Source organism: Myotis daubentonii, chromosome 16, assembly GCF_963259705.1.
Source record: "Myotis daubentonii chromosome 16, mMyoDau2.1, whole genome shotgun sequence".
Classification (NCBI taxonomy): Eukaryota; Metazoa; Chordata; class Mammalia; order Chiroptera; family Vespertilionidae; genus Myotis; species Myotis daubentonii.
The window spans coordinates 30,695,147-30,713,633 of record NC_081855.1 but is presented as its reverse complement, the minus strand read 5'-3'; the positions used below and the strand labels follow the sequence as shown (position 1 = coordinate 30,713,633).

The window sequence follows — 18,487 nt, the reverse complement described above, 5'->3', positions numbered from 1 at the left end:
CCCAAAGCACTTGTGGGTGCTTCGCACTTTACCACGGGCTCTCACCCAAGCGAGCTTGTTAAAAGTCGGTCCTCATGACTATCATATATACGATAGAGGGAAGGTAAATATTTTTGGGTAATGATGTGCTCGACACCCAGTGAGTTAGTTACTGCTGATTCCCCTCCACAGAGCGAATCAGTGTCAGCTGCTAAAGGACATCTAAACCTACTGTTGACAACGTTCAGGTCCTCGGGCAACTTTGGAAAGAAAGCTACTCTTCTAAGCATAATAACAATCAGAAAGCTATTGGCAATCTTAGCACCAGAAAAAGCCCAGTAATGTAGAGAGAAGCAGCTCTCATACACTATTGGTGGTAGTGTGAATTGATCCTATTTTTATGAGGAAAATGTATGAATAGCTACCAGAATCAAAATGAACCTATCTTTGACATAATTTACTTAATCAATGCATTCCCACTATAGACATATTGGCGCAAGAGAACATAGGTATGTGAGGAAAAGGATACAATAAATATAAGAATATGAACATAAGACTGTTCACTGTGACATTCATTGTTAGTAACAGAAAAGACAGCCTAAGGGCTCATCAATAGCTTGCTGGCTATATGCTACACAAGGGTTATCTGGGTAGTGATACTTTATGCGGACGTTTAAAATATTACATTGGTTTATGTATTGACATGAAAAAACAACAACAAAATGGACCACAATATAGTAAGCCAGAGAAAAGCTGCTTTAACAGTTTTATTTCCTTTGAGTAAAAATACTCATCAAATAGTAGTGATGGCTACACTTCTGGAAAGTGAGATGGGCTTTTTTTTTTTAACTTCATTCAATTCCATCCTACTTGATTTTTCATGGAAACAGATTCTTTTTAAAATTCAAAAATGTAAGAGAAGCTGTCCAATTCTGGCTCCTGAGATGCTTTTTGTTTTTTACCCACCAGCAAGCAGCACCCAGGAAGTGGGAAGCACAGGCCAGAGTGATGCACAGCAGCTTCTGTTACCAGGCGTGCTTTGGGAACAAGTATTCTGATTAGTGAATGATTCTTACTCCCTTTCCAAGTGTAGTACCTAAAAATACAACATTGGATAAGAATAGATACCTCGTTCGTATTCAGTTGGTACCTAATGCCCAGGACATTGAAAATGACTCCCTCCCCCCATTTTCCAGGCCCGGGTTCAATCACTCCACTGAGAGACAATCTTCAGCACTCCACCTCAATGGCTCACTCCTGCCAGAAATGGCCCAGCATCCTTACAGTAAGATAAAATAAGAGGTAAAGCATAATTAGCTGGTGGGCGACACCAGCAATAATGAGGTCAGTCTTGAACTCGGAGTGGAAGCGTCCCAGGATGTCTCTTCTGACAGCAGAGGAGATTCTGGATGACCTCTTCTCATCAGTGCCCCTCAAATGTGCCCGCGGGCAAGGGCACCCTAAGCAGGGCAGATCCTGTGCAGGAGCCAGGCCCTTTACTTTGGAAAAATGTGAGCTGCTACAAGAAGCCTGATGAAGCATCAAAAACAATGTTCCTACCAGGTGAGGGCCCGGGGGTGGAGGAGGGGGAAGGAGGAAGGGTTATGTGGGGCCACGTTTAGCTGAAGAGGTGCCTCCTGAATCTCTGCGGCCACCCGAGAGCACAGCGTGGAGCTCAGCTGCATCAACAGACCCAGGTGCCCTGCGTGCAGGGCTGTGACCTCCCGCTGCCGGGACAGCGGGGTGCAGGGCAAAGGGCTGGGCAGAGGATCAGAAGACTTAGGTGTGCGCCTCAGTTCTAGGACAAGGTGCCTCATTTCTCTGAACCACTATTTCCATAGCTGAAAAACAAGAATAGAAATCACCCACTGGCTCTGCCTCCTGGGTATGCTGGGTGGTTTAAAGAAAACAGGGCCAGAAAAGCATTAGGTAAATGAGAAAGCCCCATATAAATGCAGGCTGTATTCAGTAGCCTGTGAGATAGTTGTTGGTGATCTAAAAAAAAAAAAAAAAAAAAAAAAAAAAGCCCAAAGCTTGCTTAAATCACTCTCCTAAGATACACATGTGAAAGGTTAGTGAATTACCAAATAAATGAAGTCTTTCACTATGTTCACATAATTGTCCAAACTAAGTCCTAATTATAGAACTCACTGTATCAGATACTCCATAGAGAACTGTATATAAAATTATAAGGATCTAATTCTACATAAAAAAGTATACAAAATATAAATGTGCCATTATATATGACTTCAAAATATAGGACTAGATTATTCTTACAGAACTACTGTAGTGGCAATTGACCTTGTGAATGTATACAGTTATAGCAAAAGTTTTACAAAAGTAGCCTAAATCCAGCCTCCATCTCACAACTTTAATACGTAGTGTGTTCCTTCCTATTTTGGACATTGCGTCTGAGAGCCGTCCACGGGGACAGAGATGCGAGAGGACCACGGACGGCGCTCAGCTTCCTGCAGAAAACCATCAGCTCTTCTGGTCGGGGAGCTCCCGGGGGCAGTCCTCCTCGTTCTCCTCGGAGCAGGACAGGCTCAGCGCACTCGCCACGGGGTGGATCCAGGACGTGGTCTGTGTGACGTGACTTGAGGGGAACAAGGAACGCAGTTACAATCCGGAAGCTTGCCCCACCCGTCCATGCAAGTCCTGGGCCCAGTGACACTGCTTCGACCGACTGCAGTCCCTGGGATGGGACGCAGGTGGGACCGGATCCAATCTTTGTAACGTCTTACATGTGTTTTAAGGTCCAACCAAAACCATGTCTGTTTTTCTCCTTTGGTAACAAGAATGGCCGGAGAGTGATTCGTCGTGGATTCCTTGCCTCTCCTTACCTGACCGTCACCAGCCACATGCTCTGTGTCTGCCTTGGGGCAGCCTCTTCCTTCCTCTCCTCCGACGCTACTGCCAGGGTCACTGAATGGCTTGTCTCTCTGCCTCTGTTCTAGTTCTTTTCTAATTCATGCTCCACTCCAGCCAAGAGGTCTTTCTAACGACAAATCCCTCACGGTTGCTCGCTTGCTAAAAATTCACTGCCAGCCAGTGCCGTCTGGCTCAGATATGTACTCCATCCTATGAAACGCTTTGTTTTTTACCTGCTTCACCAGGGCTTCCTTCTCTGCGACAGTCTTCCTCTCCCACTGGGATAACCTAGGTGACTGAGTCTAAAGAACCACATCTTCCTCAGATTCCTCCCATCAGTGCCCCTCTCTATCTGTTATTATGCCGTAGGATAAAATGCGTTTATTTTTAGGCCTTCTTACTGCACATGAAGCTCTCGGAGGGCGGGAATGGATTCTTTTCTCCCAGTTTACGGGACCTAACGTGTTCTCAGAACAGATGACTAGTCATTTCCGGAAGGTCACAAGCAGAGGTAGGGAAGGGTGTACACAAGACACAGGACATGTTGGGGTGGTGGTGAAACATCACAGAGGGCACCCCTACCTGGTGGGTGGCGTTTCTCAGCACTTGTAACCGACACACCTGCAGCTGGATGGGTGTCCTGAATCTACCGCTACTGGCACAATGCCTGCGTGCTAGACAGAAGCTTCTGGAATTAGGGCGATCTGTTTCTTTTCCTTGGATATTCTTTCTGGTCCTGGTTCACCCCACTGCCCTTATCCATCCTAGCTCAGTTTCCTCCACCCCAATCCTACCCAAACTCAACTCAGAAGCAGCAGCAGGTCTCAGGGCAAGTCCTCCTGGGCTGGCACTTCGAGTATCAAATAGGATTGTGGTTCTGGACGGATCTCCCACATTACAGGGTAACATTTCCCAAAGTGTGTTCCAAGGGTCTTTACGTGAGAAGAGAATTTTATGGTCAAATAAGTTTGAGATGTGATATAGTTAGGTAGGTTTCTTTACTCCAGGATTTCCCAGAACCTTAAATATACGCCTGTGTTCTCGGACTCTCCAAGAGTATGCAATCTTTCTCAAACCAGCGTGCCCTTACGAGCACACACAGGGCTAGTGTTCTACAGAACACGATGTGGGAGTTGTCACAAAATGCACTTGCTTTACTGGCTGTCGATGACGGTAACTGCAAGTGTTGGACTTAGTACAAATGGTCACTTTCACTGTCCTTACTGCATTTGGGTTGTTTTCAACCCTATACTCTAAATTCTATCCGTATCCCCCTATAAAACTTGTTCAGCTTGTCTGTTTACACATTCAAAGCGCATTTTTCCACGGAAGAAGATCACTGGTGGGTTCACGATTGGGTAGAAGAGTTAGGCTGTTTAAGAATCAAGGTGAAGCTGGGAAGGCCCAGACGCCGTCAGTTGCACAGCCACTGACTGGGTAAGTGGTACAGAGACACGTTCCTCTCTGGACAGGGATCCACATGGCTGTTATCTCAAGTGGTTGAATGGAACTTCTAATTTGGGGGCTGAATTACTATCGCAGCTGATTCTGCACAGGTTAACTCCATCACAAGGCCTTTATAAGCCGCAAAGCTGCCTAAACTGAAAGTGGTTTCAAATAGATACTAGTGAGTGTAACATAAGGGGGCGTGAACGCCACAGCAAGGGGAACTGAGAACGCATCGTCCATGTTTAGGGCTAAAGGCAACACCCTGATGAGACAGTTTTGCTAATTCTAAAATATTAAAATACTTTAATATTTATCAGCACATTTACAAAGAAGAGATTTAAATGACTATAAATTTTCCCTCCCCTACAACGTCCTCTAACTGCCCTATGAAGCAGGTAAGATGGGAACAATGACCTAAAAGGTAAATCCAGGTGCATGCTTTCCTATTTGACTTAAAAATTATATTCTCATGCTTCGAATATAAGTGCCCACATACAAACATGAAACTGACCATCTATAATAATAAAAGGGTAATATGCTAATTAGACTGAACATCTCTGGATGTCATTCCGGACGTCCTTCCTGACAAAGCAGGGGCCGGAGAAAAGCCAGCAGTCCAGGGTGCTTGTGGGCGGCCCGAGGGAAGCCAGCCCGGTCCCAGGTGCCGGAGGGAAGCTGGTGCCAGCAGCCTGGGTCCTGGGTGCCGGAGGGAAGGTGGTGCTGGCAGCTGGGGGAAGGAAGGCCTACTCTTGCACGAATTTTGTGCATCAGGCCTCTAGTTTAAAATAAAAGCAAAATGTCTAAGAAAAAATGTTGGTATGGACTGAACAATACCTTAGGAAGTTCCATCAGAAAGTCATCCTTGCCAATAACCTTCATTAAACACTTTTTAGCAATGAATCAATACCTTATATTACTCCAGATAAAATATGCCATAAAATATTAATTAATTTTATACTCCCAGTATGCTCTCCTGTACATTTTATTTTATTTTTTAAAATATATATTTATTGACTTCAGAGAGGGAGAGAGAGACAGAAACATCAATGATGAGAGAGAGCCATTGATCGATTGCCTCCTGCATGTCCCACACCAGGGATTGAGTCCTCAACTGGGCATGTGCCCTGACCGGGAATCAAACTGTGACCTCCTGGTCCAACGGGCGACATTCAACCACTGAGCCACTAGCTGGGCTCATCTGGTCATTTTAAAAACACACACCTAAATACCAAAAATGCAGTTACAACAGCTACTACTAGAAATAAAACCTCAGCAGCAGAGAGAGTGCTCTGCGCACCAAGCACACTTTTCACCCGGGTCTTCTGTAAAGACCTCCAGAGCCAATGCTTCTGAACCAGGTGAGGCATGGACAGTGCCTGGCAATGAGTACACATTCCCTTAATGACCGTGGCTCGCTTGGTGGATAACTAGGGCTTTCTGATCACTGTGAGAAAAGCTTGGAATTCTTCCTATGATGATGGAATGGGGCATCTGTGTGTTTACTGTTCAGTTGTTTATGTCCTAGTGAGCGCTGTATGATGAGCTCATCCCAGATCGACTGGCTTGGCCAGCATATGAGCATTCGAAATATTTGCTCCCTGGTTTATGTGCTTGGTAATTCAACTGAGAAGAGAGAAAATAAATCAGCCCTGTTGGTGCTGTTTAATTAATAAAGACCCCGTGGTTCATAGAGTGAGATGCTGCCACTTAGTATGAAAAATGTAGAGGTCCGGAAAAGAGATGAGGCTGGCTGTGAAGTGAACATCTTCCCTTGGAACACGCAGTACCGCTGGCACATGTGCCTGCAGAGAGTGCATCTGACCTGATTTGGGGAGCCATCAGCAGCCGTTCCGATATATTTGAAAATCTAAAAATGATCATACTACTTGCCTCTGAATGATCGCCAAATCTGTTGTTGGAAAACATTAATATTTGATTTGGGAAGATGACTGTGTTGAGTTTTTCTTCCATAATAATAGTGAATTGCAAGACATAATTTAGAGCTTATTAAAAAACAAAACAAAACCCTAACAGAATAGGCTTTATTTTACTGGCAGAGAAATGTAAGTGAATTATTTAAATTTCATTATAATGACTCTCCTTGTGTTTCTTACCTTCTAGCATGCAAGATGCTTTCTTTCAAAAATTTAGGGCAGCATGTTAAGAGAAAAGTGGTTTAAAGATAAAAAGTCTACTCATTTTGTAGAAATTCATTCTTATAAATGTCTGTGATGAAAGAGGCCCTTTTGTTAATTTTCCATTGTAGATGGCACTATTTATATAACATTGTGAAGTTAACCAGATTGTAAGTATTATTTAATCATGTTTAAGATAAAGCTGCAGAAGCATGAGTCAAAGTAATTAACTTCCAATGCTCTTTTACTGGGGGAGGGGGGTACTATCTTTTTTTTTTTTTTTAATCATCACCCAAGGATATGTTTCTATTCATTTTAGAAAGAAAGGAAGGAAGGGAAGGAGGGAGGGAGGGAGGGAGGGAGGGAGGGAGACATTGATGTTAGAAACATTCATTGGTTACCTCCCATATGCACCCCAGCCAGGGACTGAACCTGCCACCCAGGTATGTGCCCTGACCAGGAGTCAAACCTGCAACCTTTTGGTGTATGGGACAATGCTCCAACCAACTGAGCCACCCAGCCAGGGCAGAGGGTGAGCTAACTTAAGTATATAACATTCATATGAACTAGAACAGTGGTACTCAACCATCTGGCCCTTTAAATACAGTTCCTCATGTTGTGACCCAACCACAAAATTATTTTCGTTGTTACTTCATAACTGTAATGTTGCTTCTGTTATAAATCGTAATGTTAATATCTGATATGCAGGAAGGTCTTAGGCGACCCTTATGAAAGGGTCTTTCGACCGCCAAAGGGGTCACGACCCACAGGTTGAGAAACGCTGAACTAGAACATGAGAACAAATAAGTGAATATATGTCAATTCAATCTGCTTTTGCCACCAGTAACTTAAAAATACTAGAAAATTTTACTACTGGCCATAAACTGCAAGTACTAATGACAATAAAAGATTTATACTTAAAAAAATCCCAACTTAAAACAAATTAGCTGGTAAGAACAAAAAGCAAATCATGGCAATAAAATTATTAAAAAGTCAGCATGTAATCTTACCAGATACTGGTTATGAGAATGGCTATAGATTAATAATATGAAGTATCCATTCCAAACATGTGTAAGAGAAAATTACAGGCGGTTTATTCCCACTGATATATAGACTACCCTCTTACATAGTTTTGAAAATATATTGTTAAAATCAAAATGATATTTCTCAGAACACGCTGAGCATTCTGTACTTAGGAATTTGAAAATCCAGCGAGGCTCCAATCAAGTATTAGCAGGACCCCATCCAAATCTTCAAAGTTTTGAAAACAAATTTTATTTTTATTATATGTTTATGGCACTTTCTATTAAAAAATACATAGGATATCTTTTGAAAATTAAAAAATCCAATTACAGTCACGCCCTGCCTCACTGGGAATATGTTCAGAGAACCGCGTCGTTAGAAGTTTGTCGCTACGCGAACATCACAGAGTACACGGACACAAACTGGACGGCACAGCCTACCGCGCGCCTAGGCTGTATGGGATAGCGTGCTGCTCCCAGGCTACAAGCCCGTACAGCAGGTTACTGTACAAAACAACACGAGATTAAAGCAAGCAGAGAAAATGCTGTCATCAGGAGACACGGTAAACAAGAGACATAGGAGGCTGCTACCGCAGTAACATAGCATTGTTTTATAGCAAACTTACTTTTTTTGGAAGTAGAAAGGATAAGAATAATGATAAAAAGTACAGTGAGTACACAAACAAGTAACGTTTTTTACACCGGCATCGCAGCAGACCTGGGAGTAATGTTTTGCGCTACGACACTGCAACAGCTACCTTGCTAGGTGAGAGGAATTTCTGGCTCCATTACAGGCTTAAGGGATCACCCTCATACATGTGGTGCGGCACTGACCTGAACTTTGTTATGCGGCACGTGACCTTTACTTAAAATCTTTAGGTCAGATATCGAATTATATTACAAGAATCTAAAAGTATAGTAAAATACTCCTATGTATAATAATCTAAAAAAATTGCTATCTTATTAGACTTGCAAAATTAGAACAATGAAAAGAAAATTCCTAAAAAAATATGGAAATATCAATTATATTTTTCAAATATATACAGAGGCTTAAATCGTTGGCAATTTTGTATAGAAGCAAAACATGCCAGGTCCAAAGCTGATGCAATTAATTTTTCAAAGAAAGAAAGTGCACTATAGTCACAGATTACAGTTCTGGTAACTCTTAAAAATTGCCACTGTTTTCAATCACGTTAGGACAAAAAATACAGAAGAACTCAAAGAAGAACTCATGTCCTAGTGACACTGATGCCTATACACTGAACTATTACACACTAATAAACACATTATACAGACTTTTGTAGTTGGTGTATTTGTTACGTACTGTAGAGCTGTAACCTGGAGGCAGCTGCCCAGGCACAGACTACATTTCCCAGCTCCCACTACAGCCTCATGTAAGCATGTGACTAGTTCCCAACAATGCAAGGTAAGAAAATTGATGTTTGTTCCTGGGCCAGGGGTTACAAACTGAATGCAGAAGACACTGAGACGCTAGGGAATGGTAGAGCCATGAGCTAGAACAGTGGTTCTCAACCTGTGGGTCGCCAACCTGTGGGTTGCAACCCCTTTGGGGGTGGAACGACCCTTTCACAGGGGTCGCCTAAGACCATCGGAAAACACATACATAATTACATATTGTTTTTGTGATTAATCACTATGCTTTAATTATGTTCAATTTGTAACAATGAAAACACATCCTGCATATCAGATATTTACATTACGATTCATAACAGTAGCAAAATTACAGTTATGAAGTAGCAATGAAAATAATTTTATGGTTGGGTCCAACATGAGGAACTGTATTAAAGGGTTGCGGCATTAGGAAGGTTGAGAACCACTGAGCTAGAAGGTGCTGAGCCTTCAAAAGCACCATCCAAAGAAAAAAGAAGCCTCCTTCAAGCAGGAATGCCTGCACTGACTGGTATGTGAGCTTTAAGACGCTGCAAAGCAGGATTATTGCAGACCTGGTTTGAAGTCCCAGGTGGCCCGTGCACCTACTAACTTGGTTATGGGCGTGTCTCTGGAGAAGCTACTGGAACTCTGAGCCTCGGTTTCCTAATCTAGAAAACATAGAATACCTGCTTCAATAGTGTGTGAAGAGACAACATATATAAATCCCTAGTTCCATGCCTGACGCATTCTCCGTTCACCGTCATCTCTCCCCTCCACCTCTAACTCCCTGTATTAGCAACAAATTATCAAAAACTTGGATAAAACAACACAAATTTACTGGCTTACAGTTCTGTAGCTCAGAAGTCCGGCATGGGTCTCAACCAGGTTAAAATGAAGGTACTGGCCAGGATACATTCTTGTCTGGGGGAGAGGGGTCCACAACATTTCTATACTTTTTCACTTTTCAAGACCACCCACACTCCATGGCTTATGGCCCCATCTTCAAAGCCAGCACCATAGCATATCTTTGACTCTGCTCTCACTGTCCCATCTCTTTCTCCGACTCTCTCCTCTGCCTCCCTCTTCCACTCTTAAAGGAAGCAAGTAATTAGATTGGACCCACCTGGAAAATCTAGGAGACGCGCCCTAGTTTAAGGTCAGCCGGTTCGCAAGCTTAATTCCACCTGCAACCTTGATGCCCCTTTACCATGGAACCTCACGCATCCAAAGCTTCTAGGGATTAGCATGTGGACATCACTGGAGAGCCATTATTCTGTTTGCCACGCTCCCCGTCCCTTCAGCTGTTTCTTCCACTAAAGACTAGAGCCCAAGGATAAAGGCCTGGGTTTGAATTAATTCTTGCAATTTGCTGAAAACTTGTAAATGTATAAAAATAAAGATTATATGCTGCATTGTTATGGAGATTATTGGAGGAAGAAAAGGAAGGTGCTAGAGATCTTATGGGAAGGAACTCTTATGGTCTGAATTGTGCCCCACCCCCTTCGATTCATATGTCAAAGCCCTAACCCTAATGTGGTTACATTTGGAGATAGGACCTCCGGTGACATCATGGAGGTGAGGCCCCGGTGCAATGGGACTACTGTCCTTGAAGGAAGAGGACACCAGAGATCTCTCTCTCTCCGTAAGTTCTCAGAGAAGAGCCCGTGTGCGGGCACAGTGAGAAGGCAGCTGCCTACACCCCAGGGAGACATGCCTCACCAGAAACCAGTCCGGACGGCACCTTGATGGTGGCTGTTGGGGGCCAGATGTAAGCTGGCAAGGTCCTTGCACCTGCAGGGGCTAGCAAGGCTGGGACCCTTACCCACACAGTTTTCCCAGACTTGTTTGGATGGCGATTATCAGTAGAATGAGAGCAACATTTGTAGAATGAGAACAGCCTTTCATAGCTTACCAAGAAGTCTGTAACTATTTACTGAGATATGCTGTACCGAGAACTTGTCCTTTTGCTATATCTCTCCCTGAGAGATTAAGAGGAACAAAGAATACATTCCTCTTGACAGACCTCCTATTCAGTGTGTTGTGTATAAATAGGATTGTATGGCTAATAAACTTCACTTCAGTTCATCAAGAGAACTGGGGTCCTCCCGTCCCCACTTTCCTGTCTTTCTTTGTTTTCTCAATTCCCACCCCCCTGCCTCAGCCCGGCTCAACCCTGTCAGGCTGGCCCTGACAGGTGCCATGTGGCCGTCAGCACTGTGGGAAAATAGACTTCCGTGGTGGAAGCCACCCAGCCTGGGCTACTTTGTTATGGCAGCCCTAGCCGACTAATACAGCAACCAGATTTTTAAGGGAAAGTGTTTGACAAAGCTTCCTATTTGCTGGTAAATTTAAATAAAGGACCCTGGGGTTAGAGAGAATTCTGCATCTGGCTAAATAAGAAGTATAGCCCCAGAAAGGTGACGATTTCCAAAGAACATTACGCAGTCCCAGACTGGCTCCTATTATCCCAACGGGATGTGACAAACATACTTCCGGCCTCAGTTCCACCTGTCACCCGTTAGGTGGGGAGAGAGTTTGATGCTGCTGTCTGGATTGGGTGTTTTATTCATTTCAGTGGGCTTTGCCATTCCGAGTCACCCCAGCCAGCTGGCTGGCCTTTCGTTTAAGTGACAGTTGCTCACACAGCGCTTCATGTTGCTACCCCTACTAGATATTTATAGAAAACCCAGCGCAAGCTGTCGCAGGCTCCTGAGCCACGCGCCCTCTCTGCTCCTGTCACAGGGCTTCTGACTGGCCGGAAAGCGGCAAACGTGGAGGCTGTGGGCACTGGTTTCTATCTGCAGCTGCGCCAAGGTTGTCGTTTAACACTCCTTCATTGGCAAATGGCTATAGTATAAAGTAAGGAAGGGAGAGGAACTAACATCTGTTCATCGCTCTGCCTGAGCCAGATATTTTGTCAGGGTTTTACATCCCTTGTTTTATTCAATTCTCAAAACAATCCTGAGATAGAAACCACTATTTTTGCTGTTGGATGAGAAGGGGAAGAACAGACAGTTGAAATAATACCAATTATACCAGGGTCACACTCAAAAAATGGTGGCAAAAACAACAGAATCCAGGCGGTCTGATACTAAAGCCCATATATATATTTTTCTCACCAGTTGCTTCTCCAAATTGCCAATGACAGCATTCATTCATTAGTGAATATTTATTCAGTCCCTATACATACCAGGCACTGGACTAGTTACTGGATATTCTAAGCCAGTTGCCACACCGATGGTTACATCCAAACTAGTGATTTTGATACCTTACAACGTATTCATAGCTAAGAAGTATTTGGGGAAAAAACATTTAAGAGGTCCATATTTCTTCCTTCATTATAGTCTTGTTACTAAAATGCTCAGGATTCTCATACATGCAAAAGATAGTGAGGAACCTACACACCTTCTCCTCATCTAGGCTCAGGTTAGGTGCATAGAAATTGCCCTGACGCCCCATCAAGTGAGCCTCAGACTTTAGCAGGGTTGCCAGTGGGTATTTCTTAACTCCTCAAAAATCAAAGCAGCTGAATTAATGAGGTTTTCAGTAGGAGGGCTCCTGACAGTGTCCACTAAAGTGGAGTTACAGTAATCTGCCATGAATTTAGAAGAGAAAAATAGTAGCTTTTTATTTCCAATCCGGAAACTGTCCCTTCCTCTCCATTCTCCCTTCTCACAGATCCTTAATTTCTAATCACATTAGAATTACCAAAGGTAGACTCTACTTGCAAAATAAAGTCAGGGTATTGGTAATATAACTTCCAATTTTTCTCCTTTGTGTTTTCTATTTTTTTAAAAATGAGACAACACGCTGTAACATAACCCTTTAATTAGCATGGTAGGCTGACAATGACAATTTTATTCATATTCAGGTTATGATCCACATTCTTTCCTACTTGGGAACAACCTAATAGGATATCCCAACCCAGTTCAGACCATGATTTAAGAGTCATTAATAGCCCTGCTGGCATGGCTCAGTGGTTGAGCGTTGACCTATGAACCAAGAGGTCATGGTTCGATTCCCGGTCAGGGCACATGCCCCGGTTATGGACCTGATCCCCAGTGGGGGGTGTGCAGGAGGCACCCAATCAAAGATTCTCTCTCATCACTGATGTTTCTATGGCTCCCTCCCTTCCTCTCTGAAATCAATACAATTATATATTTTTTAAAGTGTCTTTAAGGGACTCTGACTTTTGACAAATGAGAAGAACTGTGCCTAGTGGAAATCCTTTTAGGGTCATAAAAGCAAAGCACTTAAATACTATCTCATAAGAATTTTTTTTTGGGGGGGGGGCTGCCATTGTCTGTTACTCCAGCCTACTATTTGCATTATTGCTATCCAACCTGGCAGAGTTCCTGTGTTAGCTACATGCTCTAGAAGACCAATGACTGCACAGTTATGGCACATGTCTTACATGCCTGTTCACTCCCCTCCGCTGCATAGCAGACATCAAGGCCCACAGCAGTGAAGGTGAATGTGGCCTCAGAATTCATAACACCTACCCTTGAGAGAGTGAGCTGAAACCCACTGGCTTTCTCTGCTCTAGACAGAAACTTGTTTTATGGAGAAATCGCAGACTCCCCAGATTCCACTGACACTGTAAGTACAACGCTTCCTCTGGGATGGAGAACAGGATTTATAGCGTGAGCAGCAACGCCTCAGACTTTAGGATCCGACAGAAAGGCATGTCAGCACACATGAGTGGAGGGAGAGGTATAAACCAAGTGTAAGTAATTTTTAAAGAGAAATGATTATACCTACTTGAAAAATCACCAAAGCATAATAATTTTATGTTTGAAGCAAATATCTTATATGGAGGATTTGTATTGTTTATACAGCTATATAGATGACATATAAACGTGATACGCTGCATACGCATTGCATTGTGAAATGGCACCGTGGTGGGCATCCTCTAAGATAGATCCCAGTGACCTCACTCACACCTGGGTAGCTGCTGCCTACATTGTACCAGGGTGGGTCTGTGTGACCAATGGCGTATGGCAGAGTTGATGGGGTGTCACCACTTCTGAGACTGGTCATAGAAGGCACTTGCTACAGAAGGTTGTGTTGGTCTTGATGTTCCTCTTGCTCTCACTTTTTCTCGCCCCTTGCTGGGGGGAAGCGAGCATCATGCTGTGAGCAGCCCTGTGGCCCTATGGAGCAAGGTCCACATCGTGGCAAGGAAATGAGACCGCCCGCCAGCAGTCCCATGTGAGCTTGGCACAGATGCGCTGGTCCCCCTAAGCCACTCTGCAATTCCCACCCCCGCCAGCAGCCTGACTGCACTTTCCAGAGAAACCCAGAGAGAGCCACGCTGACCCGGCAAAACCACACCTGGATGGCCCACTTTCTGAAACTCAGTGAGAAAATATTTACTGTTTGAAGCTGCAAAAGTTGGGGGAATTTTATTATGCAGCAATAGAGGATTAGTACAATCATGATCACTGATCATTGTAAGTCTGAATCTTTCAATAAAAAATAAGAATACAATGAGAGCAATGCAACAGCTGTCTAATTTATAATATTTAAATTCACTTTCACTATCAAACATAACTCTCATAATGGTTTTGTAAAATTATGTAACATACAGATAAAGTACATGAACTTGTAAAGTGGAGTCGTACCAAAGACCACTATAGATCTGGAATAGTATACAACTTCAAAGGGAAGAGAAGAAGGTAAGTAGGAAAATGGTCAAGTTAATCAGATAACTTCATTATAGCACCATCAAACAACTGACACTTGTCATGAAATTTAAGAAAGCTGCAACTCTCTAAGGAAAAGATAAGAACGTTTTCCCTTGAATGCTCGCATATTTATCAAGTGAGCAAGCCCTGCCGATATACATATGTGCACACACATATTGGTATACACATACACATATAAGAGATACACATGCTCTTAGTTCTATGAAACTCTCTAGCAAGGCCAAGTGTGTGGCATGTGAGAACATGGGGCCCTCCCCCAGCTCCCGCCCTGTGGGAATGTGGTGAAGGCCATCGGTAAGGGGACTGTCAGGCCTCGGGAGCCTGGCCAGCTGCTGGGCCGGAGAGGAATTGCTTGTGATGTGAGCGCGGACGTAAGCAGCTGCAGAGAAACAGCCTGCGTTTTTTTGTTTTTTGTTTTTTTTTAAAATATATTTTATTGATTTTTTACAGAGAGGAAGGGAGAGAGATAGAGAGTTAGAAACATTGATGAGAGAGAAACATCGATCAGCTGCCTCCTGCACATCTCCCACTGGGGATGTGCCCTCAACCAAGGTACATGCCCTTGACCGGAATCGAACCTGGGACCTTTCAGTCCGCAGGCCGACGCTCTATCCACTGAGCCATACCGGTTTCGGCCACCCTGAGTTTTGATGTCGCACAGCCACCAGCAGGTGCTGTGTGCTCTGCTGTCTGTACTCTATATAACGCGGTACTTGGAAAGTGTGGGTGGCAGAATCCACTCCCCCACTCTCCTGTATGATGGAAAACTTCACGGGCCAGCCGACACCCTCGCACAGGTAAGCCCTAGTAGACCCGTGTCTTTCATGGCCAGTCCTCCGGGGGTTATTTGGAATCCGCAAACAACATGCTGAGGTTTTCTCGGCTCTTTGCATAACACCAACACTTTGCATAAATTTGTTTATACCACGTGTGATGCTTTCTTCCCCTGAGTCAGAACCTAAGTAGACAACCACAAAGTATTAATAGTTGTGCAATGGACACGTGGATGGACGGGGATGTTGAGTGAGGACGATATCTGCCTGGGCATTCTTGGGGCAGCACTGACAGTTACTCCTCTGCCTGGGGCGTGGCTTCCATCAGAGGTAACAATTCAATTTCTGGCACGCCAGTGACAGATGTCAATCTCAGGGGAAAGACTATATGTACACAGACCATCACCTACTTTGGTGTTCTGGAGGGTGATTTCAATCACAAGTAAAGGTGAGAGAGGGAATAACCTGAATTAATTACTCGTTATTCTTTGTCTCCAAAGTACATTAACCTGGTAAATGAACCACTCCTACTCAAAAACCAACACAGCCTATCCAGGCTCAAATTTTGGTTGGTGCAGTGGGAGGATGAAGATTAAAAACAAACAAACAAACAAACAAACAAACAAACAAACCAAAAGCAAAAAAACAAAACAAAGTTCCAAGAAAGACACAGAGTAGATGTTTATGCAGACACTACTTCTCTGACGGCATCATCTATCTGAACGCAGCTAAGAGCCAAGAAGTAAGCCCATCCAATGTATCTGACTCACACACAAACCCCTGCAGATACACCTCAAGGACTACTGACAAGCAACTGAACTTAGTCTGATTATCTGGTGTCCTATCCTCTTCAAATAAACTCCTGGGGAAGAGGGTGAGGTGTGTAGATGATAAAAATGAAGAGTGGGGAGAGGGGATGGACAGGCATGTTGAGAGCAGAGACGTGACCGCTGTATCTGTATTCTAGCTTATACAGCCTAATATCCCCCTGCAGAACTCACTGTATTATGTATAAGATTGACATTCGCAATAATTTGTGCTTGTTCAGTGCCCTGAAAGAAGGTAGGGAAGTATTAACACTTATTAAGTAAGACTTTCATAAAGAATAAAGGTAAAATAAGGGTAGGTGTTTGAATAGGGTTAATTTATAGCAAACCCCCCCAAACCCAGTTCCTGGTATGCACCCTGTTCCTCCCTGAGGCTGGTAAAGGAAGCACTGGTGTAGTGTTAGATTTTCCTTTTCTCTATTATTTGACCTTTCTGATCTCCAGGAGATAAGTACTCATTCTTAGAACTAAGTTTCTAATCTGTTGATTTAAAATGAATAAAGTATAGAGTTCTTTCTAAATGAAGAGCTGTTTAAAATGTCTTCTTTGTCACATGTAAACATACTATATTAAAATAAGGAGATGGGGGAGGTGCAGTGTGTGTATGTGCTTGTGCGTGTGCGTGTGTTTGGTGGGGCAGGGTGGCTATGGGGCAGGCAACCCTGGGTCTGTGTGATTTTACTGCTGTGTAACCTTGACAGGTTTAATCTCCTTTCCACACAGTTCCTCAGACTGTAATGGTGAGACAATGAAACCCGCCATTGTCCTTGGGAACAAATCTGTCTCATTACCTCTTTCCGGCTTTCCTTATGAGTCAATATTAAGGTCAAAGAAAACAACGGATGACCTTCCAAAGCACACTCTAAGGCAGTGATGGCGAACCTATGACACGTGTGTCAGAGGGGACACGTGAACTCAGTTTTTTGGTTGATTTCTTTGTTAAATGGCATTTAAATATATAAAATAAATATCAAAAATATAAGTCTTTGTTTTACTATGGCTGGAAAGATCAAAAAATTTCTCTATGTGACATGGCACCAGAGTTAAGTTAGGGTTTTTCAAAATGCTGACACGCCGAGCTCAAAAGGTTCGCCATCACTGCTCTAAGGGGTATATTTTCTAGACCAGAGTCCACTATATAAATGTAGTGTCTCTTTCCATTCCTTCCACAGGAACTGTGAGTTAGATCTCAGGGAAGTCGGAGGCCTTGTGTATTCCTTCTCTTCTCTCCTCTGCTCAGGTGCTATTCTCCCTGGGGTAGGAGGGAGCCCAGCCCAGGCTAGTGTTCCATCTGCAAAGGACGGCAGCTGAGCCAGCTGGGTAACAGGCCTTGGGGCACACTCGCTCTCTGCTGGCCGTCTCCTGCTCCCTCCTTTTCCTTGGTAGTTGGCGATTATCCCTTTCATATCCTTTCCTCCATTGACACGAGTTAGGCTATGACCTCACCTTTTGGTTGGAATACACTGACAGACGGCTAAGGCTAAGTTTAGCGAAGAGTCCTCACAGGGTCCACACTCATTCACTGCCACTGTCCAAATGCCTTTGAATTCAGAACCCAGTGAATAAGAATACTAGTTTGCCTTACTTTGATCAGGCATTTCTTTGGGGACCTTCTAGAAGACAGGCATGGCTGAGGGCAGGAGGCAGCTAACCACCATCAGAATACCATCCTAATAAGAGCTGAGAGGTGCCCACTTTCCACATTGTTAGGAGGATTAAATGACATGACACATAGAAAAACACACCTAACATATGCCTGGCTATTCAACACCAGCTAATGCCCAATAAATGCTTATTTCCTTCACCACCCCCGTATCTTTTCCCTTATTCATTACAAAGTTATTATGAGAAAGAAACCAAAGCAGATTTGAAGACGGTTTTTCATTTTCCTGCCATCCCGCAAGCCCAGTGATTCCATCGTCCAAGAACTAACCATAGTTAACCAGAATATCAGAGTGAAACTTCCCTTCCAGAGGAGCTCTGATTCTGGAAGTGAACAATAAGGGGCTAAATGTGATTTACACATGGAATTCCTGGGTTCTCTGCTCCACCAGTCCCCTTCCCCTCTGCAGGTTACAAACCACACCTTTGCTGTATGAATTAGCTTTTGCTGGAGACCACAAGAAAACATATATCATGACAATACTTTGACAAGTTTACCCCTAATTTTTCCTTAAATATTTTCAAATATGAAGCTTTTGAATTCTCAATGTTGTTAATGGTAACATTATTTTTCATGTTTTCCCCCCACCAAGACGATTTTTCCATATTGTAAATTTCTGAGTACTTATTGGGCACCTACTATGTTCAAAGTTCTATGCTAAATGCTTA

The 18,487-nt window shown here is 43.5% G+C and overlaps 1 protein-coding gene across 2 annotated transcripts in view; it reads right to left on the bottom strand.

Moving 5' to 3' along the window:
* Window positions 1–728: 728 nt before the first annotated feature.
* The window catches only part of STXBP4 (syntaxin binding protein 4), a 122,667-nt gene continuing 104,908 nt past the window's right edge, over window positions 729–18,487 (bottom strand). For both annotated transcript variants that reach the window (XM_059669543.1, XM_059669542.1), the window contains one exon: window positions 729–2,575. In XM_059669543.1, coding sequence (XP_059525526.1) covers window positions 2,461–2,575 — 115 coding nt within the window. In that variant the 3' untranslated portion in view covers window positions 729–2,460. The remainder of the gene's footprint in view (window positions 2,576–18,487) is intronic.